Below are 22,223 nucleotides of genomic sequence, written 5' to 3' on the forward strand. Positions count from 1 at the left end.
AGTCAATTAAAAAGATTATTTCGGGGCTTCCCTGGTGGCGCAGTGGTTGAGAGTCCACCTGCTGATGCAGGGGACACGGGTTCATGCCCTGGTCCGGGAAGATCCCACATGCTGCGGAGCAGCTGGGCCCGTGAGCCATGGCCGCTGAGCCTGCGCGTCCAGAGCCTGTGCTCCGCAATGGGAGAGACCACAACAGTGAGAGGCCCGCATACCACAAAAAAAAAAAAAAAAAAAGGTTATCTTAGGGACTTCCTTGGCAGTCCAGTGGTTAAGACTCCATGCTTTCACTGCAGGGGGCACAGGTTTGATCCCTGGTTGGGGAACTAAGATCTCACATCCTGCATGGCGGGGCCAAAAAAAAAAAAAAAAGATCATCTTATGATGATGAAGAAAGAAAAAAGGGGAAAGTTGCAAGTTTAAAAACATGTTTATCTTTTCTTTTTAAAAAAGTTATAAAATTTAAATAGTTGATTAAAGTTAAAAATCTACTGTTGCAAAATTGATGTATTCTAAAAGATTTCTGGATCACTTGACTCCAAGTCCAATACACTCTCCATTTTGACCCTGCATTTCTTATAGATCCTACACTTTCAGGTTTTCTTTAGAAAACACGATCTGAGGTTATACGTTAAGTAATCAGCACTTCAAGTGTACGAAGCTCTGGCTGAGGCAGCAGGAGGCACCCTGGCAGGATGAGGGTCCTGTGGAGGGCCACACGTGGGCTGGGTCCACTGCTGCTGGTGCTCCCCACACGGGACCTGTGAGGCAAACCTGGAGCTCCTTCCTTGCACCATCAGCCCTCCTGGTCTCTCCTGGGGACTCGACCTCCTGGGCTCGGCTCTCCTGCCGGTGGCCAGCCTTGGCTTCATTCCACTTTGATTCTGGTCAGCTCCCACCTTCCTTCTCCACAGAGTTTCAGAACCAAGGAGTGAAACTACAAGAGACCACCACCACGTGGAGATCAGGCTGCCCTGGCTGTGATAGATCCCCTGCCCTCTCTGCCATCCCCACTCTCCATTGTGAGGGGGCTCTGGCCCCGGCCAGGCCCAGCCTTGGCATTCTTTCTCCTCCTCAGGCCATCCTGCGGGCAGGGGTACCTTCTCAAGGCTGCGCCGATGGCCCACGCTGACGAACGTCATGCCCAGCTGCTGGCCGATGCGGTAGAGCTCGCTCTCCACCTCCTCGGTCAGGGCACTGGTGGCTTCATCAAGCACTGAGGACAGGACCCAGTGGGAAGAGATGAAGTCCTGCCCCAGACCCACCTCTGCTGCTCCTCCAACCCACACCCACCTCCGCTGGGACCTGGTGGGAGGCTGAAAGCTGTTACAGGGACCCTGCCTTAGGGAGAGCGTGGGCCAGAGGAGCGGAGAGCTAGGCTCCATCTGGGAAGCCTTCTGCCAGCTGCAGGACAAAACCCCTCAGCTTCCTACCCTATTCCTAATCCACCAGCCACTGCCTAGGACCACTCAATCCAGGGAATCCTAGTTCCCCCAAGGATGTCAGTCCTTAGAAAAGTTCACACCTCTGCCAGGCACAGCAGAGGGATGCCCATTCGCTGATGGCAGGGCCTGACGACCGTAACGTCAGAAGCCCCCTCAAGGCTGGCTCCAGCTGCTGCACTGGCACAAAGGTTAAGAACTGGCAGCTTGGGCTTCCCTGGTGGCACAGTGGTTGAGAATCTGCCTGCTAATGCAGGGGAAATGGGTTCGAGCCCTGGTCCGGGAAGATCCCACATGCCGCGGAGCAACTAGCCCTGTGAGCCACAATTACTGAGCCTGCGCGTCTGGAGCCTGTGCTCTGCAACGAGAGGCCGCGATAGTGAGAGCCCCGCGCACCGCGATGAGGAGTGGCCCCCACTTGCCGCAACTAGAGAAAGCCCTCACACAGAAACGAAGAGCCAACACAGCCATAAATAAATAAATAAATAAAAGAAGTCAAAAAAAAAAAAAAAAAAAAAAGAACTGGCAGCTTAACATATACCTGAGGATGCCAAGCACTGCTGCCTCATGGGCAGAGCCCTGCCATCCTCTCCTGCAGGGACAGAGATACCTGGCCAGGCACAGGTGTACTCTCCTACCCATACCAATGCCTCTCCAGGTGCACACGAACACACGCTGCTATACCTGTGAGCGCAAACGTTACCTGGCTAGCACGTGTACCTACAGGGCGAACCTCACCTGCATACTTCGGCTGCAGGTAGAAGAGCCGGGCAAAGGAGAGCCTCTGCATCTCTCCTGGGGACAGAACATCATACCTGAGAAACGGGAACGAGAGAGGCCCACTGGAGGAAGGAGGCTATAGCTTGGCTTCTGCACAGAATGGTCTGGGCAGGAAGAGGCTCTCAGCGCAGAGAGGCTGCCCCAGGACGGATGGATGTCAGCCCCCTTTCCACCACAGCCCCGCTGCCTACACAAGGCGAGGCCAAAATTCTGTACCACGGACATGAACCAGGTCCCCAGCAGCCCAGCAAACCCCTAGAATTTGGGGTCAGAAGTCACTTGATCCCTTGCCCAGGCCTCTGGGACCCACTGTCTTTGGGGGAGCTGGCTCTGGAGCACCCCAACCTCCTCCTTACCAGTTCCAATCGACCTGCTGGTCCAGACCCTCTGTCCTTGCCACCAAGCTGGACTGTAACACACCCAGAGGGAAAGATGTCCATGAAAGGGCCCATCCCTGCTTCCTGCCGTCCTGAGGACCTCCTCAGGCCCACCACACACACCCGAGACAGAGCTACCCCTGGTCGCGTGCCAAGGTGGGGCTGGGGGAGCAGTCTGCCCCAGGCAGAGAGAAGCAGTCCGTCAGCCACACTGTTTAGACTTGCTGGAACGTGGTGACCAGAAAAAGCAGGCTGATGTAGATTATTGTTTTAAAATTTGCTAGAGAGTGGACGCTGCTCGTTGCCCGAACCTGGCCAACAGCTCCCACTGCCGATTTATATACCCACTGCCCTGCCCCAGGCTCAGACTTCCAGTCCTGGGGCAGGGACGGTAGGGCCAGCTCCGCTGGGCTAGCACCTGTGGTCAGTGCCACCAGGTGGGCTGGGGCCTCAGGGTCCCTGCCCTCACTCACCAGGCCTGCCAACTCCAGGAACCTCATGATCCTCTCATCATCAGCAGAACCTGCAAAACACAGAAGCCTTCAAGAAGTCAGCTCCTCTGGGTAGCCAGAATAGATGGGGCACATCATGGCCGGGGGCCCCAGAATGTGGGCCAAGGCTCTGAAGCGACAGGTTACAGCACTTCATCAACACGGGAGGGACCCAGTGAAGGAAGTAATCCCTTCCTTTCCTCCAGTGGTGTCTCTCCTCCGGAGGGGGAGACAGAACAAGATGAGGTCAGGGTACAGACCCCCGAATAGTAAACAGTCAAAGGAGGAGGTGGAGGGGACCCCACCTGAAACCAGCAGCCTGGCTGGGGCCTCTTCCAAAAGGTACAGGTGAGGCCACAGTCAGGCAGAGAAGAGACGGTGGGATGGGAGGTTGTGTCCTCAAGAGGCTCAGCTCACCTGAGTCCGGGTAGATCTCCTTCAAGGGATATATCACCTGATAAAAGCAAAACCACATGGGCCTAGGGCAAGGGTCCAGGAAAGGTGGGGCTGCACACAGCTATCCTCCCTCAGAAACAGCCCCAGGAACTGCCAGAGGCCAGGCTCCTCTCCACCCGAGGAGAGCAAGGAGCGTCCTGGCTGAGGGTCCGGCGGGAGAGGCGGGGCTGGCAGACAGCAGGGCAGGGCCCCCAGAATCCAAGCTGGTGTTCGACAAACACATGTGATATTTGGCTTACGGCCTCCACAGGTTAACCTGCCCCCAGAAGTTGCTCTGAGTACATGGGCCTAATCCATAGAAGTGAATAAAAAGTCCTTAGAGCCAGGGAGTTCCTGGGCTTGGTTCATTTTATACCCCACCTGCTGTCCCACAGCTCTCCAGGGCTGAGACCTGTCCCACCACCAGGGTCCAGGTTGGCAGGAAGGGGTGGGAGGAGTGGGCCCCGGCTAACCTGCTCCCGAAGGGTCCCGTCAGTGAAGAATGGCTTTTGTGGCAGGAACAGCACCCCGTGGGGTCCAAAGTCCGTCAGCATCTGCACTGTGCCTACAGAAAGCACCATTTTAAGATCTCCCAGAAAGGTAATTGCCCCTCACTCTGCTTTCCCAACAAGAGGCTTGATTCTTACACACATACCCCCCACAGGCCAAGGCTAGCTCAGAGCAGGGAAGGCCGGCTCTCACCCCATGTGCTCGCCCAGAGGCCACCCAGAACCCGGAGCAAGGAGGTCTTGCCGGTGCCCGTGTTGCCTGTGATAAGCAAGCTCTGCCCCTCAGAGACCTTCAGGCTCAGATCCTTGATTAAGGGTTTGTTAGAGGAGGGGGCGGAGATGCAGACCCGCTCGAGGAGAAAAGCTGTATCTGTTCGCTCTGTTGCTGGCCATCCTGGGGCCCTAGGGTGCAAGAAGGGAAGAGATGTTGGGAAGATAAGCGGTGTCAGTATTGCTGGGGGCAGGGGGGTAGTTCTTTCTCCTTGGGGGCATCACCTCTGGACTGGAGGGTTGCCATGGGCTGAACTGTGGCCTCAAAAATCATATGCTGAAGTCCCAACGCCTAGTACCTCAGAAGGTAACTGCATTTGGAGACAGGGTCTTTAAAGAGGTGATTACATTAAAATGAGGCCTTTAGGGTAGGGCCCCAATCCACTATGACTGGTGTCCTTTTAAGAAGAGGGAGAGACACCAGGGGTGCACAAGCATAGAGAAAAGGCCATGTAAGGACACTGTGAGAAAGCGGCCATCTGCAAGCCAAGGAGCAAGGCCTCAGGAGAAATCAACCCTGCTGACACCTTGATCTTGGACTTCTAACCTGTAGAACTATGAGAAAATAAACTTGTTCTTTAAGCTACCCAGTTTATGGTACTCTGTCATGGCAGCCCTAGCAAACTGACAGAGATGGACTGGGCACCTGCTCTGCGGCAGGCTGGGCAAAGTCCTGCCCATGACTGATCTTAATCAGTCTTATCAGCTATGAACCACAGCTATTATCCCCACAGGGCAGATGAGGAAACTGAGTCAGGTGGCTGAATAACCTGCTCAGGGGCACAGAGCCGCATCTGTCCAATTCTAATGTTGGTGGCATTACATGCATTTTCATGGCATCACCGTGTGGCTGATGGTAAGAATGAGAGCGGAAATACTAACACAGTTTTGGAGTTTCTGGCTCTCCACGATGCCCATCTCCCCCACAGAAGAGCATCTCCAGTTCCCTACAGTCCCTGCACCACCAGCCCCACACCCCCACCTCTGGGCTCAGAGCTGCATGAAGCTTTAATTCTGAACAGAGGCAACAGTTAAGGCATTAGCTCCTAAGAAGACAGTTGAGTGTAGACCCTGAAATTCAGCCTGTTTCCATTTTGAAAGCTTACTCTGTGGCCTCCGTCCAAGCACTTTCTATGAACTATGATATCTAATCCCCACAACAACCCTAAGATGAAGGTTCCATTAACGTCTTTTTTTTTTTTTTTTGGCGGTATGTGGGCCTCTCACTGTTGTGGCCTCTCCCGTTGCGGAGCACAGGCGCCGGACGCGCAGGCTCAGCAGCCATGGCTCACGGGCCCAGCCGCTCCGCGGCATGTTGGATCTTCCCGGACCGGGGCACGAACCCACGTCCCCTGCATCGGCAGGCGGACTCTCAACCACTGCGCCACCAGGGAAGCCCCATGTCTTCTTTATAGAGATGAAGAAACTGAGACACAGAACAGTTAAGTAGTTTGCTCAAGAAAAGTGAGGACATGAACAAATCCTTGATGCACAGAAAGGTCAGAAACATCACGGAGCCTGCAAAGATACAGGAATAAAGACACCTCTGGGCCTGAGTGGGGACAAAGAATAGACATGCCCCAAGGAAGGGGACTGGCGGCAGGGCTCAGCGAGGAGGCGGGAATAAAGGAAGACGAGGGATCCAATTCAGATTTTTGTTTTGTTAACTCAGGCCCAGGCAGACTGTACTTTGTTTCCATCAGCTGGGGGATGGTGTAAATAAACACAGATGCCAGAACAGCAACACTGATGGTGAACATTTACAACGTGCCTGGCGTAAGACAGAGCTTTCCTCATTTGCTCCGCCTAACTCTGCTGCCCGGCTGGGAACGGGCTGGGCTCCAGGGTGCTTCCAGCGCCTGCATTCTCCACCACCGAGCTGCACTGCCAGCCCAGTGCTCACCTGGCCAAGTCCCACTCGCTCTCGTCCAGGATCTCCCCATCCCGTGACTTCAGGGTCATGTCCAGCAGGGTCTCCTGAAGTTCCCCGATCCTGGGCGAGAAGTGAAAACCTGAGGAGGGTCTGGGCGCCCAGGTGAAGGCGTTACTCCTTTCCCTCTCATGCCCACTAGTATATGGTGAGCTTTTCTGCTCCCTTTTTCATTCTGCTACTTCTCCCTGAGGTACACGCTTTGCTTAGGACCTAGAGGGGCCAGACGCAGCCTCACCTGTGGGCGTGCCTAGAGGGGCCGGACGCAGCCTCACCTGTGTGTGTAGCCTGCCACATCGGAGAGTGTGGTGGAGAGGTCAATGAGCCGGGTGAAGCAGCTGATGAGGTACATGCACACAAAGGCGTTCTGGACAGGACAGAGGGCAGTGAGCGCGGGCCTTGACTCCAAGGCCCTGGGTGCTGGGCCAAAGGGCAGGGGGGATGGCATGAGGGGGTCCCCAGAAGGGATTCTCACCTTGCTGACCAGGGTGCTGAGCTCTGTGGGGCTCAGGTCTCCGTAGACGCCGCTGAAAATGGGGATCGAGATCACGACGTAACTCAGGATGCTGCCCAGATAGTCAAACATGTTGACGCCGACTGCGGAAGACAGAAAGACCTAGGGTGAGAGACCTGGGAAGCAATCCTGAGCTCCAAGGGGAATGGGAAGCCAAGCAGGGTCAAGCTGTTCTGGGGATCCTCACTCTCCTGAGGTCACTCATGGCAAAGGCAAACTGATCAGTGCAGAGAGGGAGGAAGGAGTTGTGGGGAGGGAAGCAGACTCTCCGCCCCGACCACGGTGGTTCCTGCCTCCCGGGGCTCCCTGCACCTACTGTACAGCCAGAGCTCCTTGGACATCAGCTCCCTCTGGGTCTGAAGGAGTCTCTGCAGCCTGCGGTCTGTCCTCATGTGCTCCACGTGCCCAGCTCTGATGAGAAAGGCCGGGATGTCCACGGGGCCTGGAGAGCCTGAGCCCCCCTCCTCACACTCCCCTTTAGGGACCAAGCCCACCCAAGTGATCTTCCCCTCAGACCCTTTCGGCCACTAGCAGCCAGCCATTGCTTCATTCATTCAACACGGTATTGTCTGCGGAAAGACCATGAACTCTAGACTGGGCAGACCGGATTCAAATCCTGGCTCTGGCCAGTCACTAGCCGGGTGACACTGACAGGTTATTAAGCCTGTGAGTCTCAGTTTGCTCATCTATAAAACGGAGCTTATAATACCTACGTAATAGGCTAGAGTGAGAATTTCTGAATGTAAAGCGCCAAGCACATGAGGGGCTCCCAATAAAAAGAGCGGCTATTATTAAACAAATATACACGCAGCAGTCACTAGGTGGCAGGCTTGGTGCTAGTGAGCCAGCGAAACAGTTTTGGACAAAAGAGCCCCTGTCCTCGAGGAGCTCCCAGTTCAGGGGGGCAGGCAGGTGCGCTGCATTCTTCACCTGGAACATGGACAGTGTTACGTAAGCCGTGTGTCTTCAGGGCTAAGGAAGCAAATAGGCGTGACCCCTAAGGGAGTCTGGAAAGGCGCCCAGGAGGAGGTGACTTGGAGCTTCAAAGATGGGCAGAAATTCTCCAGGCAGAAAGGGTGGGGGAGGACAGAGGAAACGTTTCAGATTTTGCAGGAAGGACAGAGAGGCTGCAGGAAAACACACTCGGAGCTCCAAGAATCAACCTGCTTTCCCCAGGGCCCAAAGCTTCATGAGCAGTGGCTGCAGAATCCAAAAAAAACCTAGCGCAGGCCCAGCCCTACCTGGTCCCCGCGACCAGCCCCACTCATAGATCACTGGTATCCTTGGTGCCCCCAAGTGGTGGCAGCTACAAACTGCAGCAGAGACGGACAGAAGAGCAAAGTCCCAGGGCTATTAGATTCAGGTGATCCAAGGAGTAACTTCTACTCCTTAAACACAAACCTCTGGGCACTTACTGTCAATCCAAATACTGAATCCAGAGTCCTCATAGGAGGCAGAGTGCAGGGACCTACTCTGGCCCCGGGGGAAGGAATGGGATTTCACAATGCTGCTGTCAGGAGACCACTTTGCTCCACTAGGACAGTGTCTTGTGGCGAGCAGGTCTTCTGACCTGAGAGGCTCCATTCCCTCCCATGCTACAGAGACAAAGGATCAGCCTTGGACGTCAGGCACTGGCAGAAAGCCATTTTACAGACAGAAAAGCAGAGGCAGAGGCAATGCCTTACAGGCATCAGTAAGATGACGAAGCATTCACTCATTTCATTCTTAGAACTAGTTTAGGCCCCATGCTAGGCCACAAAAAGAACTAGTTTCAGAAGCAAATCCATGGACCTAAGGATGAGGCAGACGAGGACAGTGAGAGATAAGGGGAGAGGGTCATAGCCAAGTGTGAGGATGCCTGGCCCCTGGCCTTGGTGATGGTGGGAGGGTTGTTTCCTTCTCCACCATCTCCACTATCAGCTCTGACAAGGCAGAAGGGGAACTATCCCCACTAGACTCACCTGAAAAAAGCAGCAGGCTCAGCATTCACCCGGATCTGCATGTGCTTGAACCTGGGAAGACCAAAGGCAAATGTGTGCTGACAGTGGGCAAGACTGGCCTGTGTCCTTTCAGAGTCCTGGATCAAGAAAACCTCCAGGCAAAGAGGAGCCTGGCTCCACTCCAAGACTGTGGCTGCCTCAGCCCGAGCCTTCCCTGGACTGTCAAAGGGTGGGAAATTCCAGGCCTGGGAGGGATGGCAGGAGACATGCAGCCACGGCAGCCACTTGCCTCTCCAAAGAGGACAGGTGCAGGCCTGCCATGGCTCCTCTTCTTCCCAGGGCCGGGTCTGAAGGAGGAGGCCAAGAAGCACAGTAGGGACTGGACCCATCGGCTGACCAGAATAAGGGTGGTTGGAATAGAAGCATGTGAGAAGGCCCAGGGATGATGATGATGATGATGATGATGATGATGATGATGATGATGATGATGGCCAACCAGTCACCGTTCTCAGTGCTTCTCACGTATGATCTCATTAAACCTCCTTACAATTCTGTCAGTACCATCCCCATTTTAGAGATGGGAAAACTGAAGTTTAGAGAGGTTAAAGACCCCGCCCAAGACCATATGGCTAGTGACTGGCCTAACTGGGATTTAAACTGAGGCAGCCTTTCTCCAGATCCCATTCCTTAACCATTACGCCTGGCCCAGAAACCTCAAGCAAGGGAGACACACCTGAAATCCCCCTCCAGCTTCTCCTGCTGCACCAGCTTTGCCACAATGGGACCCATCAACATTTTGTTCACCACGGTTCCCAGAATGAAATACCCAAAGATGCTCACAGGCCCGAGCCAGCCGGTGCTGAAAGGCAGAGAGAGGGAGGGTGTGGGGAGTGACATATCCCCACAGGCCTCTGCTCTGACTCCTGCCCCGTTGGGCAGCCCCTGTCCCATCTCAGAGCCCTGTGTGGCTTCTGCTCCTGTGCGGGGGCATCTGGTACCTTGACATTGACACACCACAGGGCCACAGGGAGGGCAGGGGCCCAAGCATGCAAGACAGGAAGACTTCCTGGGGTGCAGGTGGGAGGGAGGGAAGACCAGCCTCTCGTGGACCCCGACCAGGGAGAGCTGACTCCCCGCCCAATGTGAGGGAGGGACTCTGGGGAATCACCAGGCAGGGGAGGAGGAAGGGCTCCGGCAGGAGGAGAGCCTTCACCTCTGGAAGCACTGATAGGTGTAGTAGACGAGGGTGAAGGGGGAGATGATCAGCTTGCTGGCCATGCTGCTGAGCTGCCGGCAGAACCGCTCCACGTCCTGGCTGATGCGCTGGTCCCTGGAGCCAACGACACAGAGTGACTAGGCCCAGGGAGCTGGGCTTAGGGTTGAGAGAGCTAAGGCAGTTCCAGGTTACTTCTTATTCTGACCTTGCCTTTCAGTGCTGTCAGCAAAGACCCCGTGGGAAGGTGGACCCAGACAAGGGCTGGTTTCCTAGAGGCAACGAGACCCTTAGGACTTTCGAACAGGGCTCTGAAGAGTTGCTTCCTATGGTGCCTCCGTCTACCCCTCGGAAAAAATGGCAACTGAAAGGTCCAGCACACGAGGGTCCTGAGCCAGCTCTGAGCAGAGCCAAAGAAAAACCCGAGGGTAGAGGATCCGCGTTTCCGGATGATCAGGAAAGCTACCTCACTTACCTCACTCCTCCCAACCTCTCTCTCTCGAGCCTGAGCCTGCCCCCATGTTAGCTATCTGGCTGTGGAAGTTGTGTACAGGTTGAGCCATAGAGAAGAGGCCTAGAAGAGGAGGTTAAGGAGCAGCAGTGGCTTCCCAAGAGTCTTTGCTGCAAAGCTCCACGTGAGCTGAGGAGAGGTTACCTCAGGCAACAAAGTGCTTGGGATGGTGTGGAGCAGGGAAGGAATGAGGGTGAAGAGAGACCCACGTGTCCCAGCCCATCACCAAGGCCACACCGACTCCTATTCCCAGTGAGACGTGAGCTTCAGCAAGTCACTTGCATTCTCTGGGCTTCAGTTGCCTCACGTGTAAGGGAACCTGGGGCTTAGTGAACCTAAGAGAGGTGATAGAATGGTGACTGGAATCCCAGACTGAGTCCTAGACAGCATTAGTTTTTTACTGCTGAAAACTGGAGCGCTGCTCTTCTAGCTTTTTCTACCAAGGACACTGTCTTCAGAGGGTGCCTTATCTGGAAGCCCAGGATATGAAGTGGACAAAAGGGAGCTGCTCTTGGCCTCTTCCTTTTAGCTCCCTGTCCTCAGCCCTGCAGCCTCTCCGGGGTCCTCTGCAGGGCACCCTTCCCCCTGGGCTCTGGGCAGCAACATTTGCAGATAACGGTGGATGACCTCACGGGGTCTGCCGCAGGGGGTATCCAGGGCTGTGTCAGCCCAGGTGGACGAACCACGCAGAGGGTAGCAAGGACTGAGAGGGGGCGCCTACGGGTTATCGATGTCATCCCGCAGCACGTTGAGGGTGTAGTACACGCGGCCCCGGAAGTAGAGGCGGTGGAGGTGCTCGGTGAGGTCCTTCCTCCAGCTCACATACAGCAGGTTGCAGGTGAACTGGTCAAAGCTCTTCAGCTGTGCAGCGGGGGAGACAAGGGGAAGGGAGAGATGCAAGTCTCTTTCTACCAAGTCTCGGCTCCAAGCTCAGGCTGGCGGAAAGCCTCTGCTGACCAGTCCCAGCCCATTCGGCTGTCCACTCAGCACTTGAGCCTGTTAAGAGTGTCATGTCATGGGGTTCATCCCTTCCTCATTCACTCATGTGTTTATTGACTGCACCAAATATTGAAGGGCTTACCAAAGGCAAGGCCTTCTAGCCTCCTCTACAGCGTATTGTCTTACATCTCCAGAGCACATGAGCTTCTGGAGATTGGGAACAGTATCTTCTATTCCACTTATGTTCTTACCTTTCTGTCCCCCAAAACTTGGAACAGGGTCTGAATACATAGGTGCTTATTGACCAAAGACCCATCAAAAGTGCCAAAGTGTGATGAGAAGTGGCTTCCCCAAGAAAACAGGTAGTGCAGCCTGACAGAGAGCATTAGGCTTGAGTCCTAAAAGAGCCCTGACTCTCATCATTCCGTTTATGGAGCCCCTGTACGCTAAGCGCGAGGGAAGTAACAATGAGCTCACAGTCTAGTGAGGACACAGACAATCACAAGGGTGTAAGGATTGTTAGAGCAGAGCTGAACTCAAAGGATCAGCAGTCGAAGGGGCAGAGTTTGGTGGAGGAAACACGAAGGACAAGTTGAGGACGTGAAGGAGATGACAGCGGAGGAATCGTGAAAAGTGAGCAGGTGTTAAGCAGTGAACAAGGGGTGGGGGAAGGAGGCCATTTTGCAAGAAATCAGCAGGTGCAAAGGCTGGGAGATATGACAAGTGCCAGGCTCAGGGACAGCCTCAGCCCCCACCAGAGGACAGCAGCAGCTCTGGCTGCTGAGCCCAGTTTTCAAGTGCTCTGAGCTCCCTGAAGCAAGAGTTCTGGGAATGGAAGGGACAAGGATCATTTCCACCAAATGCTGGATTAAACCAGAATCCTGTGGCCAAGCCCCAGGAGCTTGAAACACTCTGGGAATTGGTCCCATGTGGGCCAACAGCAAGATCAATGCCCTGCCTAGAGTTCCCAGAAGAGGGAGGGAACACACATCCACAGCTTGGTTCCTGCTTCCTGGTGGCTAAGTCCCACTGGGCACTGGAGAGGCATCACACTAGACTGGAGAGGAAGAGAGACACAGGGAGAAGACCTTACCACGGAGTTGAGGACGATGAGCACAACAGCCAGGAACGTCAGGGTCTTAAACCCATTTAAATCTTTGCTTCCTAGGACCCCAAAGTACTGACTGGGAATCAAGCCAACCCGGTAGATCACCAGTTGTTCTGGGGGGAAGGAGAGGAGTCAGGAATCAGTGATGAGGGGTGAGAAAAGACAGAGGGAGGCTTCTTCTTGAGTCCTTGCCTCATCAACACCCCACAGAAGGAAAAGGACCTCAAACCAGGGCTGCCCTCCCCCCACCAGCCTGGGCTCATTCACTCACCCAGTAGGGCCACACACAAAAGGGTCAGGAACATCAAGGCATTCTGTGATGACCAAGAGGGAAACAAAACCTTCTGTATCTGCAGGAACCGCTGGAAAAATTGCAGATCTAACCTGGGCCTGAAGAAGAGAAGCAGGAGAAGCAAAGTCCTAAAAGGACAACGGAGCCTTAGAGAGCAGTTACCAAGCTTATCTACAGCTGTTGGTGGGCAGGGCGCAGGCCATGCAGAAAGAATGGTTTACGAATGCTGAAGATGGTAGGAGGGAAACAGACCAGGGGATAAAAAGGAATTTAAGTTGATAAATGGTATGAAAGCTTATTTACCAAAAACCTATAGCTAAATTAATAAAGAAACTTTAGCCACATCCTCTTTTTTGGTCACAAACAAGACAAGGAAACCCACTACATCAAGGATTTTAAGCTCCTGGCTAAAGCAATAAAGAAAAAAAAAGAAATGAGGTAAAAGGAATGAAAGAAAAGATTAAATTGTCATTATTTTCAGAGGATGTGATCATTTACATAGGAAACACAGCAAAGCAATAGACAAAATGTTAGTGGGACTTCCCTGGTGGTCCAGTGGCTAAGACTCCACACTTCCAATGCTGGGGGCCTGGGTTCGATCCCTGGTCGGGGAACTAGATCCCACAGGCATGCCGCAACTAAAGATCCCGCACGCTGCAATAAGGATCCCGCACACAGCAATGAAGATCCTGCATGCCTCAACTAAGACCCAGCACAGCCAAAATAAATATTTTTTTTTAAATAGACAAAACGTTAGAAATAAAAGGAGTCCAGCAATGTTGCTAGATACAGGGTTAACACATGAGTATCAATAACCAACAATAACCAACTAGCAAATATAAAGAAAATAAGATGTCATTTACAGAAGTACAGAAAAACCATAAAATATCCAGGAATTAACTTTAAAAAAGAATGTATAAGACATTTTGGAGGAAAAACCGAAAGCTCTATTATAGGATGTGAAAGAAGACTTAAATAGAAAGACTTCATTTCTAATAGAAGTCTGTAACTGCAATGCAATACCAGTCAAAACCAGGAGTTCTTTAAGGAACTGTATATGGAAATATAAAGGTCCATGAATTAGTCAGGACAACTGTGAGGAACAGGAAAGGAGGAGGAAGAAACCCACCTAAAGCATCAGGTTATTAAGACATATCACATTACAGGGTTGGAGTAATAACAAAGTGTGGTATGGATACAGGAACAAAAAGACCATGGAACGGAAAGACCAAAAAGAAAAAATTCACCTATGTTTACGTGGGCACATATAGAGATTATATCACAAGAAAGGGCATATTAAACACACATTATATGCCAAGCCCATACTACGTGCCCAGTACTGTTCTACACATTTTATGTGTATTAATTCATTTAATAATCACAACCCTAAAGATGAAGAACTGAGGGTAAAAAGGTTAAGTAACTTGCCTTGTCACCCACCTGGTAAGTGGCAGCCTTAGGATTTGAACACAGGCAGCCTGGCTCTGTGCTCTTAACTATGCTGTACAGCTTCTCTAATTTTTAATTATTAATTAATCTGTCATTAATTGAAGAAGGTAGAGAAAAATTTAGGTCATTACCTCAAACTATGTATAAAAATAAACTTTAAAAACTCCAAATGGATTAAAAATCTAAATGTGAAAAGTAACATTACTTAGTTAATAGAATATAGAAATATCTTAATGAAAATATAATGGAAGGTATTTCTCAAATAAGACCCCCAAACCACAAACTATAAAGCAGGAAAACTAACAGATTTAACTTAGAATTAAGTATTTTTGTTCAACATAGTGCCACAGATTAAAAGACTTGGAGAAGTTACTTGCAGAGTGGAAAATAAACAAGGTAATAAAATCTAGTCCATATAAGTAATGACTGCATCAGGAAGACAGGAAATCCATAGAAAGTGGGAAAAGGATATAAATAAGGGGAAACCCAAATGCTTAACAGAGGAAAATTAACACAATGGGACACCACCTTACACTAATCAGGTCGATAAACAGAAAACCAAACAATACCAAACACTGGGCGGCGGGGTGGGGTGTCGGTCGTTAAGAAGCAGCAGGAACCTTTACGCAATGCTGTTGAGAAGTTGGGTGTGACCATTCCAGAGAACAAATTTAGCAGAATTAAGTGACCTAGCATCCTACCCTGGGATGGATACTCCAAAGAAGATCACCCATATCCACAAAGGAGGCAAGTGGTGCTTAAAAGCTGGAAGCAATCTAAGTGTCCGTCACTAGGGTAATGTATACGTAAACTGGGGTCTAATGCACTTAGGTAGCACCATGCAGCACTCAGAAGTGCAAACTAGATTATTATACCATGGATGATCTCAAAAACACCATGTTGAGTAAAAAGTTTTAAAAAAAATCACAGTATGTTATGAGGGCGGAAGGTGCTCCTTCCCCACACAGCCCCGAAGTAGGACGTCCCGAGGCCCGGTCCTCCTCCCCAGCCGCCGTACTCACCGGGTGCCAGCCCGGGGCGCGGGCCCCCGAACCGCCATGACCCGGGATCCGACCGACGCGGGAGCCCGGTAGCCCCCGGGTCCGCTCAGAGTAAAGTCTGAAGAACTCGCTGCCGCGGAAGAGGGGAGGGGCCCGGGAGGGGCCCCGGCACCCGGCTACCACAGAGACGGGCGGATAGAGAGGAAGGCGCAGGGAGACGCAGCCGCTCCCGGAAGCGACCGACTTCTCGAAAAGAACCACAGTGCTGAGTCTGTTGACCCGGCGCCTAGAGCGCCCCCTCCTGGATATGGGAAGTTTCCCCTTTGGCAAGAAGTAGCCGAGAATGTGACTGAAGTATTTTACAAGTATTTTAAGCTCTGAATATAGATGTTTCATACATTCTCCCAAAGAAGCCAGAGTGATCTTTTAACAACATGTCAGGCTTCCAATTTCAGTTAGAATAAAATCCAAACGTTTCCATGACACAAGTGATCCGGCCCTTTCCCCTTGGTCTTCATTGAACAGGCCCCTCTATTTTGGCCTCAGGGTCTTTGCCTGGATCAGTCTTCTCCCTAGCCTAGAGCTTTTAGTGGCTGGCACATTCTCATCATTAGTTCAAATGTCAGCTGCTCACCCTACCTAGACTATGCTGTCCTTGCCCCATCATTCACTGTTGCATTATACTTTTATTTTCTTCATAATATTTATCACTGTCTGAAATCATCTTGTTTCGTTGCTTATTGTTTGTCTTCCTTTATAGGAATAAATTTCATTGAGCAGGGACTCTGTCTTGCTCATTGTTGTATTCCCAACATCAAACGCTGCTAGTACATAGTAAGTGCTTAGTAAACATGTTAAATGTTGAATGAATGAAATGCTTATCAAGTGGCTGATCACAAGCAGCATGATCTCACAGGGCCCTAAATTTGAACCTGGATGTACCTTTCCACCTTCTTTCAATCCTTATTAAGTGTCAACTATATTCCAAACACTCAACAAGATACATGTATCACCTGTCTTCTTGGAGTTGCCAGTCTAGCTGGGAAGGCCAACCAGTTGACAGTTTTGGTTGTCTTTATGAAGCACTACGACAAACTGCTCTACAGCAGGGTTTCTCAACCTTGGCACTATTGACTTTTTGGGCCTGATCATTCTTTCTTTGGCGAGTGGAGAGTCTGTCCTGTGTATGGTAGGAGGTTGAGCCGTATCCCTGACATCTACCCACTAGATTCCAGCAGCACGACCCCAGATCCAGTTGTGCCAACCAAAAATGTCTCCAGACATTGCCAAATGTCCCTTGGTGGGTGGGGGTGGGGAGGAGCAAAATCCTAGCCTTGTCCCAGCCCCCAGCACTGAAAACCACTGTCGCAGAGCCATAGAGAGGGCCATCCAACTCAGGATGGGGAAAAGGAGAGAGAAGATAACTGAGTGATTAACTATTCCCAAGTGTGATTTCCTAAGTATGTCTTTGTTACTTTGAAAATCAAACAAATAAACACATCAGGATACAATTTCGGAAAAATTAAATAAGGCAACAAGAGTATCAAGGCGAGCAACCTCACCTTGCTAGGGAAATCCAGGTTTGTAGCTCTTGTTGCCTTTCACTCTCAATAGTGTTCTGCTTTGGGGTTTGTCCCAGGGCTCTTCATGCTGTATATTACTTTAAACTTTACAAAATGCTATATATATCATATTGTTCATTAATATTTCAGTTTATATTTCTAAATTATCTTTTGAATAATTTCCAACACTTTAATCCTGAAGCGGAGTAGTGGGAAACCTAATGAAACACGTAAAATTAAAAAAAAAAATTCTTGGGACTTCCCTGGCGGTCCAGTGGTTAAGAGTTTGCCTTCCAGTGCAGGGGGTGCGGGTTTGATCCCTGGTTGGAGAGCTAAGATTCCCTATGTCTCGCGGCCAAAAAACCAAAACATAAAACAGAAACAATATTGTAACAAATTCAATAAAGACTTTAAAAATGGTCCACATCAAAAAAATCTTTTAAAAATTTCTTAATATCAAATATCCTGTTAAAATTTCCAATTGTAACTCAGATATTTCCCTTTTTTTTTTACTTAAAAAAAATCAGGATCTAAATAAGGTCCACACATTGCAGTCAATCAATATGTCTTTTGAGACCCTTTTAATCTATAGGTTCCTCCTCCATCACCTTAGATTAACCACTGTCATCTCTCTCCTGTCTTGCAAAAACCTCCTAATTGGTTTCCCCACTTGAATTCTTGCTACTGTTCTAATGCAGTTCCTACACAACAGCCAGGGATACTGCAAAAATCAGATCAATACCTCGCTTAAAACTCTTCAGTGGTCCCAAAGGCTCTAGTGCCCTCGCTCCACCAACCACAACCTTTTTAGGCACTGGGAAACAACCTAGTGCCCTCCACTCTTCTGTTCATCTCTACTCTTCCTTCATCTCCAGTGTAATGTCCCTTCCCCAGAAAGCCCTCTCCTGACCACTTTCTCTAAAGAAGGACTCTATTATTCCTTCCCATAGCACCCCATATTTTCTCCTCATGGCACTTCTCGAAGCTTGTTATTATATTTTCATTTTGTGTGCTTACTTTATGAATGCCTCTCTCTCCACAGACTATCAGCTGCATGAGGGCAGGGACCATGTCCACTGTATTCACCATTGTCCAGGAGCACTTAGTAAGGGCACAATAAATATTTGTTGAACAAAGATGAACAAGACAATTAACCTCACAAAACACACAGGCCATTGTCTCTGCTCATACTGTTTAACACTAGGACTGAAATTCCCCTTTTCCAGCTACCAGACTTGGGGCTACTTCCTCTGTCATACAAAGACAAAGAGTTCTTTTTTTTGGTTAAAGAAAAAAAAAAAGGAAAGTAATTTGATAATAACTATCAAGCTTTAGATGATGCCATAGTTTCACTTCCAGGTCTTCTCTTATAAATATATTTACACAAGAGCGCAAAGGTTAATCACGAGGGTGTTTCTGCAGTGTGGTAGGTAGGTAATAGCAAAACCCTAGAAACAACCAGAATTTCTATCAAAGGAGGAAAGGGTAAAATAATATGACACAATCACTTTATGGAATACACTTTGCATCCCTTAACAAGAATGAGAGAGGCTGCATGGCCATAGTGGTTCAGAGTATGGGCTTCAGAGCCAGATTGCATGGGTTCAAATCCCTGCTCTACCACTTAATATCTGTGTGACCTTGGGCAAGTTGCCTCAGTTTTCTTATCAGGGAGCTGTGGGAAGTATCTAAACAGCACCTGGCAATGATCAGGGCAAAATGGTGTACTATATAGTAGCATGAGAGAAATGCCTATGTTGTATTGTCTCACTCATTTTTAATTAACTAGTTTAATGGAAAAATTTTGAAACACATGATAAAAAAATTCGCACAGGATCATTAGGCATATAGTGAAAAATAAGTGTGTCTCCTGCTCCAGAGACAACTACTGTTCACAGTTTCTTAGGAATCTTTACAAAAATGTTTCATGTAAATGCAAACTTATATGTGTGATTATTTTTCACATACACACACAAACACACAGCCTTACCCATTCCTTTTAAACACTCTGCCTTGAAGCTTGCTTTTTAGATTTTATAGTATATCTTGAAGATACTTCCATATCACACAGACCCACCTCATTTCTCCCCACTACATAGTACTCCACTGTATAGAGAAGCTTTTTTTTTTTTTTTTTTAAATTTCTTGGCCGCACAGCATGAGGCATCTTAGCTCCCCAGCCAGGGACCAAACTGGTGGCCCCTGCAGTGGAAGTGAAGAGTCTTAACCACTGGACCACCAGGGAAGTCCCTAGAGAAACTATCCAGTTCCCTATTGCTGGGCATTTTAGTGATTTATAGTTGCTTGCTATTACATAGAATGTTGAAATGAATATCCTTGGATATAGCCAAAATATGATTAATTTTAAAAGATGGCATACTCCATATTTTATTTGAAAAAAAGCATATTTGTGTGTGCATAAGCATATACCTATTTAAAATGATTAGAATCTGTAGGAATTAGGAATGCAAGGAATGGAGAGAGCAAAAGACAGTTTGAACGAAAGAGCCTGTGTGTTTAAATGGGTTATTTTGTTTTTTTAAATGTGACCTGCACAGTAAAACCTTCCCAGAGGTTGTCTCTTAATAAGAAAAAATTACTTCATCTTCTGACCCTCCCAGCTCCTGGTTCACACCTCAGTAATAGACAAGAGTTCTTCCTTCTCATCTCTCCTGCTAGCCTGCCAGTCATCTTCATGTCCTGTAATACTCAGCCCAGTGCCTGGCACGTAGGTGTTCACTAAACAGTTCTGGAATGAGTGAAGCTACTCCTCTGACTCCAGTTTGCCTGCATATAAAATTAGGATGATAGGGCGTCCCTGGTGGCGCAGTGGTTGGGAGTCCGCCTGCCGATGCAGGGGACATGGGTTCGTTCCCCAGTCCGGGAAGATCCCACATGCCGCGGAGTGGCTGGGCCCGTGAGCCATGGCCACTGAGCCTGCGCGTCCGGCGCCTGTGCTCCGCAACGGGAGAGGCCACAGCAGTGAGAGGCTCGCGTACCACAGAAAAAAAAAAAAAAAAAAATAGGATGGTAAAGTGGACCCCCAACTCATGGCCATCGTGGGAAATTATTGAGCAATGTGAATGCTCTTGAAAAAGATGAAACAGTGTGTAAAAATACTCAAGAATAGCCACTGAATCTGAAACTTATCCTATGGGCTGACCAGGTCAAAACACCTGCAGTGTAGCTGGTTCAAAGGCTCATGGCAGCTTCCCCACAAGACCAGCCTGTTAAATTTATTTTCTGACAAAAGAAGGACAGAGCAGGAGGGATCGAGTTGTTAGCCAAGCAGAGCCCTGCTGTCAGGTCTTCTAGATCTGAAATCATCTGGGCCTGTTCCACTCCAGATGTAGATCATTTTGGAAAGATGTGCCCCCTGAGCTGTACGTCTGTTAAAAAGTTTAAGTTTTCATATTAAAAATCACCCAAGGGTTGATTTGATTTCACCCAAAGACAACTCCTTGATTGTAGAGTAATCTTAGAGGAGTGAGGAGCTGAGGCTGACGAAAATAATTCATTCAACTTTCAATAAATGTTTACTGAGCACCTACTCTCTATGTGCCAGGCATTGTTCTAGGTGCTAGTGATACAGCAGTTTCAAAACAAAAAGTCGAGCCAGCGCCGGAAGTTGGCTGCTGTACAGCGGTGAGGCGGAATCTGTTCGGAAAAGAAGAGAAGTTTCTCCGTGTTACGTGGGGACAACCATGGACACCCAGAAGGACGTTCAACCCCCAAAGCAGCCAATGATATATATCTGTGGAGAATGTCACACAGAAAATGAAATAAAATCAAGGGATCCAATCCGTTGCAGAGAATGTGGATACAGAATAATGTACAAGAAAAGGACTAAAAGATTGGTGGTTTTTGATGCTCGATGAAAGATGAAATTCAGAGGAATGTCTTCATTTGGATTTGGATTTGCTATTAATGTTGTCGTATAGCTTTTTATTAGTGTACTTTATGAATACAACTATATACAAATGATTTCGTTTTACAAACCATATTGTATTTAGGTATCAAGAGCTTATATAAAGATATTTTTGTTCAGTTACATGGTTTGTAATTTAATTTTATCGTATATGTAATCTGACACACAATGAAGGTTAAAAGTGCTTCCCCAAACTACACTTTAATCAAAACCTAGAATCATCTGGGGCCCTTGTTAAAAATGAGGTTTGCTAGGGCCCTTTAAAGGTCTGATTAAGTAAGTTCCTAGGAAACCACTGTTTTACATCACCAATTGTTTGTAAACTCTCCAGCCTCATTTTGTATAGAGTATACCAATGCACTTACTGTCAGTGTGCATACCTCATTTTGAGTTATAATTTATTTGTTAACTTGGCATAGGCCTTTCTGTATTTGTATATAATGCTTGACTGTTTTTTAAATCTTTGGCAAGGGAAAAGAAACTTTAATGGTTGCTTTATCTAAGGCAAAATCAACCCCAAGTAAAGTGGATGAAGCAGACTATTAAGGCAGGTGCAGTTTCCCAGGTGTAATCATTCATTAAGGTAAAAAACTCTGCTTTCAGGATATAGAAAAAATAGGAGTTGGTTTACACTAAATTGGATGAATGTTTAAAGCTTTTGCCTTGATCTTAGGCATATGGATGCTCAGATACTCCATCTGTTCCAGGATTCGATTAGATATATTTCAACTTTGTTAATAGTTTTGTGTGTCTCGCACATTCAAAGTATTAACCGCAACTGTGCCGTTTAAAAAAGAAAACAAAGCATTGTTTCTACTACCATCCTCAAATATTAAGTTCTGTAAATTTATTATGTGCTATACAAAGTACTACCATACTCAAGATTTTTAAAGAGTGCTTCCTTGGTCCAGGTTTTCCTGGACTGTGGCTTTCATAATTTTGTAATTCTGCCATGTTCCTTCTTGAGCTTGTCCTTTTTGTACAAGAGTCCCAATAAATATCTCTTTAGGACAGCCTCCTAAACCACACACACAAAAAAAAGTCCCTGCCTTCAAGACCTTAAGCAGATACAAGGACTTGCCTGGTGGTCCAGTGGTTAAGACTTCACCTTCCAGTGCAGGGGCCACGGGTTCCATCCCTGGTCGGGGAGCTCAGATCCCACATGCCTCACAGCCAAAAAACCAAAACATAAAAAAAAACCAGAAGCAATATTGTAACAAATTCCATAAAGACTTTAAAAATGGTCCACATCAAAAAATCTTTAAAAACAAAAGAAGACCTTAAGAAGATACATATAATAAACCAAAAAAATGATATGAAATGTAAATCATAATGTTAAGAAAACTATAGCAGGTGTCCCAGGTTAAATCCTTTGCGATGCACACCCTGAGATGTTTAGCACCTCAGTGGCGAGAGAGAATGTTCTAGGATCACATGTGTGGAAGGGTGGGGAAGGAAGCAGGATTGAGCACAGGGGGAAATCAGGCTGAGAGGTGGCTCGGATGACAGCCTCAGCAGACTCCATGGGGAGCTCC

The 22,223-nt window shown here is 48.8% G+C and overlaps 2 protein-coding genes across 3 annotated transcripts; one reads left to right on the forward strand and one right to left on the reverse strand.

Annotated features, from left to right (window-relative positions):
* Positions 1-865: 865 nt before the first annotated feature.
* On the reverse strand, positions 866-15,257 carry ABCD4 (ATP binding cassette subfamily D member 4; the record flags this gene model as incomplete). Of its 2 annotated transcripts, XM_079700039.1 has the most annotated exons (19): positions 866-934; positions 1,098-1,213; positions 2,178-2,254; positions 2,576-2,628; positions 3,070-3,119; positions 3,505-3,541; positions 3,996-4,087; positions 4,225-4,433; positions 6,205-6,294; positions 6,507-6,598; positions 6,707-6,828; positions 7,062-7,156; positions 8,707-8,757; positions 9,419-9,544; positions 9,899-10,015; positions 11,131-11,270; positions 12,442-12,569; positions 12,728-12,846; positions 15,220-15,257. In XM_079700039.1, the coding sequence occupies 19 exons, from the start codon at positions 15,255-15,257 to the stop codon at positions 866-868; spliced, it is 1,821 nt and encodes a 606-aa protein (XP_079556165.1). The 2 variants fall into 2 exon arrangements, with proteins under 2 accessions (XP_079556165.1, XP_079556166.1); XM_079700040.1 differs by lacking the exon at positions 9,419-9,544.
* Positions 15,258-20,431: 5,174 nt separating this feature from the next.
* On the forward strand, positions 20,432-20,754 carry LOC307050915 (DNA-directed RNA polymerases I, II, and III subunit RPABC4-like). Its single transcript, XM_079701181.1, has one exon. The coding sequence runs from the start codon at positions 20,465-20,467 to the stop codon at positions 20,636-20,638; it is 174 nt and encodes a 57-aa protein (XP_079557307.1). The 5' UTR covers positions 20,432-20,464; the 3' UTR covers positions 20,639-20,754.
* Positions 20,755-22,223: the final 1,469 nt, after the last annotated feature.

The sequence above is a fragment of the Hyperoodon ampullatus genome, assembly GCF_949752795.1.
Source record: "Hyperoodon ampullatus genome assembly, chromosome: 3".
In the NCBI taxonomy this organism is placed as follows: Eukaryota; Metazoa; Chordata; class Mammalia; order Artiodactyla; family Ziphiidae; genus Hyperoodon; species Hyperoodon ampullatus.

Bases quoted from the DNA above. Each gene is read 5' to 3' on its own strand.
- LOC307050915 (XM_079701181.1), top strand. From the start codon at position 20,465: ATGGACACCCAGAAGGACGTTCAACCCCCAAAGCAGCCAATGATATAT.